The 10299-nt window shown below is 45.7% G+C and overlaps 1 protein-coding gene across 1 annotated transcript in view; it reads left to right on the top strand.

Moving 5' to 3' along the window:
• The first annotated feature begins 7321 nt into the window (after positions 1-7321).
• The window catches only part of IL11RA (interleukin 11 receptor subunit alpha), a 241663-nt gene continuing 238685 nt past the window's right edge, over positions 7322-10299 (top strand). The window contains exon 1 of the mRNA XM_030192833.1: positions 7322-7391. Coding sequence (XP_030048693.1) covers positions 7368-7391 — 24 coding nt within the window. The 5' untranslated portion in view covers positions 7322-7367. The remainder of the gene's footprint in view (positions 7392-10299) is intronic.

The following is a 10299-nucleotide window of genomic DNA, read 5'->3' as shown; positions in this document are numbered from 1 at the left end:
GGTGGGAAAATGTGGGGTACAAATGCAACAAATAAATAAATAAATACATCACATCTAGCGCTCTCCCTCGATCCAACTCTCTGGTCACCCAGACAAGATCTGCCTCTACTGAACCCATGTCGCCTCAGGTCCTGTAATCCATTGGATTCCAAAAAATGTACTATTCTCTGTTTTATAAGTGCTTTATTTTACTTAGCACAGCAGTCAGATTTACCGGCCTGTAGCTACCAACCTCATCTTTACTTCCACTTTTGTGGAGAAAGACCACATCAGATCCTGTTTAATTGAATTGTGTGCAACTTTTGTATTGAGTGACCCTTGTGAGGAAGGTCAAGCTATTTACTTGTTTTACAAATCTGACCTCTTTTTAATTGTGATCTGCCATGAATTAAGCAGATAGTGGTGGAGTACAAGACATGATGTAACATAACATAACATCTGCTCTTCTCCAGCCCTCCGGGACCACAGCCAACTCTACGGAAGCATTGAAAAGGTCAGCCAGCAGAGCCACTAGAACGTCCCTAAATTCCTTCAGTACCCTCGGATGTATGTCATCGAGCCCCACCACTTTGTCCACCTTTAGCTTTAACCAGCTCCTCAGGAACACAGTCCTCTGAAAATCATTCAGGGATTACCACCCCTCCGTTCCTATTTGTGTTTGTCCTCTACGGTCCTGCCCCTGGTCCTTCAGCTGTGAACAGAAAACAGAAGAAATATGTCTTAAGCAATTTTGCCTTATCTTTATCAGCTTCTACATATGCTTCCCCTTCACCGTCGAGTTTCACAATGTCACTTTTGTACTTCCTCCTATCACTATCATATCTAAAGAAATGCCTTGTCCCCCCCCCCCCCCCCATTTTACTGGATTGGCTATCTAGTCTTCCATTTGCATCTTTGCTTTCCTGACTGCTTTTCTAGCTTCTCTTAGCTTTTCCAGATATTGTCGCCTGTCTTCCTATTTCTGTGATCTCTTGTAGTTTATGAAGGATAATCTCTTTTTCCTTACCTTTTGTCGCATTCTCGAGGACCTTGGCATACTGTCAGGCTTCTTCCCCGGGAGCACTGGGTTCGTGAGTCCTTGGGCCACTACCGTGGAGCGGCAGTGGCAGGCAAGATCACCTTCAAGGTGGATGAGACAAGACTGGACCGGAACCCCGGACTGGAGTTCTACACAGGAATACACGGAACTGGAACGCACCAGACGGGTGTGCACTGGAGTGGAGCCCACTGGACTGGAACACACTGGAGTGGCCCCACTGGACTGGAACATACAGGAGTGAAACCCGCTGGACTGGAACACACTGGAGCGGAACCCACGGGACCGGGACCCGCTGGACAGGAACACACTGGACCTAGGCTTCACCTACGCTTAGCCACCTTTCCCCGAGGGTTGAGCCCTCATGTTCGGGCAGCCGGCAGGGCTTACAGGAAAAACCGGAACTGGAACTTGCAAGCAGGAACAGCAGGAATCAGGATCCAGATGTGCCCCCAGGCACCTAGGCGAAAGCAAGGCAGACAGGCAGAGAATGTCCAGGTTCCGGCAGTAGGCAGGTTCAAAGCAGTGGTCAGGTCAAGGAACAAGACTATGGCTGGAGCTTCAGTATCAAGGAGTACTGGCAACAGACTGAACAAGGGCTGAAGCTCCAGAAGCAAAAGAAAACACACACGGGAAAACCAGCAGGCTAAACACAAGAAGACTAGGAAACTGTACACAAGCTAACAAGAAAGCTATGCCCAAGCTAACCAGTCATACCCTAGAAACATATACTAAGCAAACACAGGAGATCTGGTAAAGCTGTACACAGGCTAACAAGCAAAGCTGTGCCCAAGCTAACAAGTCATACACTACGGCCACAGATGTGACACCTTTTTAGCTACTATTTTGGAGAACCAAAGCAGTCTCTTTTTCCTCTTACTTTTATTTACTTTCCTTACGAAAAGGTTTGTTGCCCTTACAATAGCTCCTTTCAGATTTCCAGCTTCTTCCAGATATCCCCATCCAGACAATTCTTTGAGGTAATCCCCTATCTGAACAAAGTTAGTTCTTTTTTTAAGTCTAGAAGCTTCACTTTTGAATTAACTCTTCTCCACACCTATCTTAATATTAAACCACACCATCTGGTTGGACCGGTTTAACTCTCTGTTTCATACTGCACTGGAAAAACATAGCATAAAAACAGGAAAATTACCCTTTATATCAGTCCCAAGTATGCCTAAAATCTGTTGATATATTGACCGCCACCTCTCTCTCTCTGATTCTTAAAAGACCTTCACTTATTCCCTGAACCTGAGTCCCCGTCCATGTGATTGGCACGATGCCAGTGAAATGAGGCATACATGAGACTCCACGGAACTCTGTCTCGGATCACTTCAGCCAGGCATCTCCAGAAATCCTCCCCTTTAACTTGCTCCCTACTTGATTCTGGACCTGTATTGGGAAGTTCAACCCTTTCCGCAACTACAGGGTTGATGTTTCACACACTTGCTTGCAGACCTCTTCTAGCCATAAAGAGATTCACACCTCTGGTCCTATGGTTCTACCCACAGAAATACAAAGCCTTCTAAAATACGTCCTCAGCGCACAGCACAGAGTACCTCGGAAATAAAATATACCAGGTTCTAAAATGTCCTTCCCTATGCTGAGTATCTGAGGACAGAGGAGAAAGAGAGAGATGTTGTTCCATTACTTGCCAAGCCTCCCCTTAGCCTCCGTTTCTTCCAGTCATGTACAGGCTTGTTGGGCTCACCCTGTTTCAATGACATCATCATGCTATGCCCTCACCTTTAAGGGCCACTGTTTCATTCATCATTGCTTGCACTGAGTATCCTGAGTATCAGAAGAGAGAGGGAGGAAAGAAACTGCTCCATTACCTGCCAAGCACTAGTCCACTGTTCTTCAGTTCAAGGCTTGCAAGCCAACGATGGCCCCTGTTGACCACTACAGACACTCCCCCCACCCCTTCAGAGCCTCCACCCAAACATTCCTCCAACCCCTCCCTAGACACTCCACCAGTTCCCCACCCACATCAAAAGGCAGGAACAATAGCCAAACACTCCTATCTCTGTTGCCACCATATTTCAAAACGGAGGCGCCTCACCCCGAATGGTGCGTTTCAATGCACTGTTCACCGTCAGTCTGTCAAATCAGAAAATACCTTGCACAAAGCAACATCTTACGCAGAATCAGCACTTAGCCGAATGAGATATTCCAGTCGACAAAACACTAAACTCGTGTCCTCGTGTTCAACCGGGCTGCTGGTTTCACCCTAACGTTTGGGGCATCATCAGGAACCGACTATAAAATGTGGTGAAGGCGGTTAGCTTAGCAGAGTTTAAAAAGGGGTTGGACGGTTTCCTAAAGGACAAGTCCATAAACCGCTACTAAACAGACTTGGAAAAATCCAAAATTCCAGGAATAACATGTATAGAATGTTTGTACATTTGGGAAGCTTGCCAGGTGCCCTTGGCCTGGATTGGCCGCTGTCGTGGACAGGATGCTGGGCTCGATGGACCCTTGGTCTTTTCCCAGTATGGCATTACTTATGTACTTATAAGCGGAAAAGGTTTTCAGTGTGGGTGAAGATTGCATTATATAAGGGTTTTTTTTTCTTGAACAGGGCTGAATAACTTCATGTCTCCTATATATGGAATACTGCACTCTGATGAGCTCAGCTTTTTTTCCTCCTTATATTAATATATTTGAAGATAGCGCTGGTTTGTAAATGAACAACTGGTATTCTGGTTGATATGGGCAGGAAATCCAAGTTTGTGAAACAGAATTTTTGACAAGAATAATCTGGATATTCCAGGCATGCAAATGCTGGTTAGAAAAAGGAGAAAAATATAATATCACTAGTAAAAAAGGCCCGTTTCGGTATGAAAGGAAACAGGCGCTAGCAAGGTTTTCCTTCCCCCCTCCCTCCCTTGCCTTCTCCCTCTGTCCCACCCCCCCCCCCCCCAAGTCCCACGGTCCCCTTTCCTCCCCTCCGTTTTCCATGGCTTCCTCCCTCCGTCGCTCTCCTTCACTCTGTTCTCCCTCCGAGTGCCAGTCCCCCCCCTCTAAAATCGCCAACCCCCCTCTCCCCCTCTCTTACCGGGGTCCCGTCGGCAGTATTGAAGAGCGAATGTCCCATGTAAGCCGCAATGAGCCTGCCATGAGTGGGAAAGCACGGGGTACAAATGTAACAAAAAAACCCCAGACTCAGCGAGTGTACTGCCTTTCCTTCTCTTCGCTCTGACTGTGGTCCCGTCCTTGTCCGAGTGCCAGTCCCCCCCCCCCTCTAAAATCACCAACCCCCCTCTCCCCCTCTCTTACCGGGGTCCCGTCAGCAGCATTGAAGAGCGAACAGACTCAGCGAGTGTACTGCCTTTCCTTCTCTTCGCTCTGACTTTGGTCCCGCCCTCGTTTCCTGTTTGCGCAAGGGCGGGACCAGAGTCAGAGCGAAGAGAAGGGAAAGCAGCATACTCGGATGTCAGTATGACGTCGGTGTTATCTACCGCAGGTAGCAGACCACATCCAAGGGAGCCACGGTGCCAGGCAGCGTCAGAACGTTGGAGGTGAGAATTATTATATAGGATAGGACCTGATATTCACAGAGGTTTAACTGGGCAGGAGAGGCTCCTGGTACAGAGAAAGGTGACAAAAAAAGATAGGCCGACTTCTCTATGAGGAAAGGCTAAAGTGGCTAGAGCTCTTCAGCTTGGAGGAAAGACGACTGAGGGGAGATATGATAGAGGTCTATAAAATACCAAGTGGAGTGGAACGGGTAGATGTGAATCGCTTGTTTACTCCTTCCAAAAATACTAGGACTATGGGGCACGCAATGAAGCTACAAAGTAGTAAATTTAAAACAAATCTAAGAAAATATTTCTTCACTCAACGTGTAATTAAACTCTGGAACTCGTTGACAGAGAATGTTGTAAAAGCAGTTAGCTTAGCGGGGTTTAAAAAAGGTTTGGCTAATTTAAAAGTCCGTAAGCCACTAATAAGATGAACTTGGGGGAAAACTGCTTATTTCTAGGATAAGCAGCATAAAATGTATTGCACTGTTCTGGGATCTTGCCAGATACTCATGACCTGGATTGGCCACTGTTGGAAACAGGATGCTGGGTTTGATGAACCTTTGGTCTGTCCCAGTATGACAACACTTACATTGTTAAGTTCTTAACTCCACTGAGCTGGCAGGTTAGGAGCAGTCAAGGGGAGGAGTTTGAGCAGAGCAATACTGGATCCACTAACCAGCTAGGCGAGTGCATAATGTTAGGTCAGAAAAAAGGCTGCCAAGTTAACCAGGCAGTGGTTTGAATATTGGACAATGCCTGGTTAACATCGGGGTCAACACACAAACCCGGATATTCAATGCTGGGAGCTGCACATGCCCCAGCACTAAATATCTGGAATTTGTTCTGCTTACTGCCGCTGGCTCAGTATTATCCCCATAGTTTCATGTACTCCAAGTTATTTCGAGTTTTGTTTGCATTTTTGTCTTACTGTTCCGGGGATTATTATTTTCTGATTTACCTGTTTTCAGGCTTTACATGTATTGGAGAAAAGATCTGTTCTTCAGCTGTCTGTGCTGTTTTCAGGCTTTGCATGAATCAGTGTGATACCTACGTTGTAGTCTGATGACGATCTGTTTTTCAGATGTATCCAGGCTGTACGAGTATCTGTGTGACACCTATATGGAGCTCTGATGAAGATCTGCTCTTCAGTTATCTATGCTGTTTTCAGGCTTTACATATGTCTTGGTACCTGAATTCTAGTTTAATGAAGATTTGTTCTTCATAGTCTGTGCTGTGTTCAGGTTTTATGAGTATCTGTGTGACGCCTGCACAGGGTTCTGATGAAGATCTGTCCCTCAGTTATCTGTGCTGTCTTCATGTTTTACATGTATTCCTGTGATGCCAGCATTCCAAGTCTGTTCTTCAGAGTTGTGTCGGGCTTTGCCCAAATATCTGTGTAATACCTACATGGGGCGCTGATGAAGCTTTGTTTTTCAGTTGTCTGCGGTGTGTCAGGCTTTACAGGTACCTGTGTGACATCTGCTGTCTATGATTTATTTAGGTTTTACATGTATCAGTGTGTTGCTTGCATTCTGATCTAATGAATATCTGCTCTTCATATGCCCCAACTTGACATTTCGTCCTTTAGATTGTAAGCTCCTTTGAGCAGGGACTGTCCTTCTTTGTTAAACTGTACAGCGCTGCGCAACCCTAGTAGCGCTCTAGAAATGTTAAATAGTAGTAGTAGTAATATGTCCGTGCTGTGTTCAGTTTTTACAGTGTGCGACACCTGCAAGGGGGATCTGATGAAGATCCGCTTGTCCTTGGTGAATTCACACTTCAGGTGTATCAGAACAGTGGATGGAGGTGGTTAATATCACCTCATAACCTAAATACTACTACTACTATTTAGCATTTCTATAGCGCTACAAAGCGTACGCAGCGCTGCACAAACATAGAAGAAAGACAGTCCCTGCTCAAAGAGCTTACAATCTAATAGACAAAAAATAAATAAAGTACGCAAATCAAATCAATTAATGTGAACGGGAAGGAAGAGAGGAGGGTAGGTGGAGGCGAGTGGTTACGAGTCAAAAGCAATGTTTAAGAGGTGGGCTTTCAGTCTAGATTTAAAGGTGGCCAAGGATGGGGCAAGACGTAGGGGCTCAGGAAGTTTATTCCAGGCGTAGGGTGCAGCGAGACAGAAGGCGCGAAGTCTGGAGTTGGCAGTAGTGGAGAAGGGAACAGATAAGAAGGATTTATCCAGGACGAGCTTCAAAACAACTGGGCTGGTCATTTTGGACTTGGTTTGCTGTGCTTGTGTTTCTGTGGAAGACCTGGACCCCCCCTCCCCCTCCCTGTTTCCATAAGAAACATAATGCCCATTCTGGATGTTTTCATGGCCAGTTGTTTTCTTTTGTATCTTTCATTGCCACTTCAAAGTGGAAACTGGTTTGTATTGAGTAGTTTTGCAGACAGCTCTTACCTGACTTCCCTCCCTTCCCCAATCATAAGAAACTGATTACACAAAAACTCTTCAGGACGGTCGCCCTCCTCCTGCATGCCCCTAAAGTAGGAGGGGTATTACAAACTGCTATTTATTGAAGGAAAGAGTGCTGGGCTTTAAAGCAGCAGAGTCCCATTCTGCCAGAGTCCAGCGGTGCCCTCTGCGCTACCCACCTCCCCCAGCAGGCAGGAAACCTTTCCTGAGAGTGACTGCCTCTGGCAGACTGGCATGCTAAATCTCCAATAGTCTGAGAGCCCCGGAAGCCTGGGCTCCACTCCCACCACCGCACTCAGCCTCTGCAAAGGGACTGCCTGAGGTGCCAGGAGCAGACAGCAAGCAGAAGCATGGACTTCACGGCCAGATGACGGCAAGCAGACTCCTGAAGGTAGGAGAGCCCGTTCCCATTCCAGTAACTTGATTGGCAACATTTTTTTGCAAAAGTGATAAACATAATGGTAAAAGAAAAAATTAGGAGATACAGAAAGGACAGTTTCAGAAATCTTGCTACTGATTACTCTCTCTGCTCACCTTCCCGGTTCACTGCCTTGATTTTCTTGCAAGTTTCCTGACTAGAAAGAGAGCAGGAGAAAGGGTTTTGTCGGCGCCTCAAAGTACGTTTCGAGCTGTGAGGTGGTGGATTCTCTGCGCCTAAAAACAGATAAAGCGGACAGATGTGCTCTAAGTACTACACAGCCCTAGACACACATTGCTCTTAGGCGTGACGTCACTAGGGCAAGGAAGTTTGTGAATGCCCCGCTGCCTGCTGGAAGGGTGAGGGCTGAAGTAGATTTGGCAGAAGGCAGGATTTCTATTTTATTGTGCGCATGGGGGAAATTTTACGTGCGAGCACTTAGCTCAGGGGCTGGTGTAAATGCACGTGCAGGCAGTTAGGCGTGTAAATGGTTAGTATTCTAAAAGATGATGTGCAGTGCTGGACACACCCCTGACCTGTCGAAGCCTCTCCCAGGTCCTTAACCCCCCCCCCCCAGTTGCAATTAGATACTTTGGACTTTGTGCACAGTTTATAAAATACTGACTTAGGTCAGTTACACACTTAACTGCTAATTTGTGCAAATTACTGCCAATTACATTGCTACGCATGCAACTGATACTATCCTATAACTTGTGTGCGCAATTGTGCGTGCTGACCCCCAAATTCTATATATGGTGCCTTAAGTTGTGTGTGCTAATTGTGTGCAAAACTTAATTGATTAACCAGCTAATCAGCAACAATAATTGGTACTTAATAACCAATTAGCAGCACTAATTGGCTTTAATTAGAATTTACATGCACAACTTTCTAGCAGTGGCGTAGCAAGAGTGGGGCGGTCCGCCCCGGGTGCACACCCAGGGGGGGGCTTGATGCGCCGTGGAGGGATTGTCATTGCGCCGGGGGGCGGGCTTGATGCACCGGGGAGGGGGTGTCATGCTGCACCCTGGGGGCACGGACGCCGCTGCACCCAGGAGGGGGTGCGCAGTGGCGATCCGCCCTGGGTGGCAGCCGAACTAGGATCGCCACTGCTTTCTAGGCATATTCTATAACGCGGTGTGTGTAAATTCTAATGCGTACAGTTGAAAAGGAGCGTTTCCCATGGGCGTGGAATGGGTGAGTTGTGGGCGTTTCAAAAAAAACTACGCGCACTATTATACCTAACGTATGTAGGCCTGGTTTTAGGTGGCCTAAATGAGTGCGCCAAAACTTTAGGCACAAGAACGGTGCGTGAGCGTATTCTATAAAACTGCGCGTAACTTTAGGCGTAGTTTATAGAATCTTGCAAACCAATTTGGTTTTACGGCACCGATTTTTAAGGTACCATATATAGAATTTCCCCTTAAGTGTAAACTTGTGCGCACAAACATAGAATTATGGGGGATGAGGGTAATTTTATTTTATTTATTTATTATTACATTTATATCCCACATTTTCCCCACTGATTGCAGGTTCAAAGTGGCTTACATAAATCTGTAGTAAGGCTAAAGTGCAAGAAAAAACAGTTATACAAAATTGATAATAAGATAGGAAATAACAATTATCAGCAATAGGCAAGGGATAATAACAGGTAATTAGTGTCCTTGAATCTTATTAATGGTAGAAGTTAATTCAAATTAAGTTGAACCTGGGGAATAAGCCTTCTTAAATAATACTGATTTCAGTAATTTTCTGTAGAGGAGTGTGGTAGCCGTGTTAGTCCACTCTTAAGGTTATCAATAGAAATCAAACAAAATAAAACATGGAAAAGAAAATAAGATGATACCTTTTTATATTGGACATAACTTAATACATTTCTTGATTAACTTTCGAAGGTTGCCTTTCTTCGTCAGATCGGAAATAAGCAAATGTGCTAGCTGACAGTGTATATAAGTGAAAACATTCGAGCATTACTATGACAGTCTGGCAGGGTGGGAGGATGGGGGTGGGTCGGAGGTATGCATGGGGACATCAAAGCATATCATTGATATTCTAACAGGATGGGTGTGGATAGGTGAGGGGTGGGGTGATCAACAGAGACATACAGCTTTATGGTTTATAATGGGCTAGGAACCCCAGATCCTTGTTAAGTCTTTTCTGTTGGGTGTTAAAATATTCAATCATTCTGACTTCAAAGGTCTTACGTTCTTGTATGGTTTTAAAGTTACCTTTCAGGATTCTCACTGTGAAGTCACTGGTACAGTGTCCTGATCCTGTAAAATGTTGACCAACAGGGGTGGGAGCCCTACTGGCACCAGTATTGTTCATGTGATGTCTATGTAAATTGAATCTTGTCATAAGCATCTGGCCTGTTTCTCCAATATAGCATCCTTCTGAAGTTTCTGAAGTTTAGGTAGTTCTGGGTGGATTTTACTGATTTGGGTAGAGCATTCCACAGTTGAGTGTCTATGTATGTAAAGTTGGAGGCGTAAATTGACTTGTATTTAAGGCCATTACAGTCTGGATAGTGCAAGTTCAGGTATGATCGTGAGGTACTAAATCTGTTTCTGGGTGGTAAGTCAATTAACTCAAGCATATATTCGGGCTGCCCGGTTAATTGGGCAGGAAGATGGTATTTTGACATTATTTTACAAAGAGTTCTATAGATGACCATGCATCTTTATAAAATATTAGCGCCCCTCCCTCCCACCCTCCCGCTCTCGCTGCCATCCCCTCTAAACATCCTTTACTTATTATCCCCTCCCCCCTCCCCCTACTTTGTCCCCCACAGGATAACACAAGTGGGGGGGGGGGGTTAGATTGGTAAGTGGAGGAGTGTCCTAGTGGTTAGGGTGGTGGACTTTGGTCCTGGGGAACTGAGGAA

Source organism: Microcaecilia unicolor, chromosome 2 (assembly GCF_901765095.1).
Source record: "Microcaecilia unicolor chromosome 2, aMicUni1.1, whole genome shotgun sequence".
Lineage (NCBI taxonomy): Eukaryota > Metazoa > Chordata > Amphibia > Gymnophiona > Siphonopidae > Microcaecilia > Microcaecilia unicolor.
Note: the sequence above shows the minus strand (reverse complement) of the source record. Positions and strands in the feature narration are given on the sequence as shown.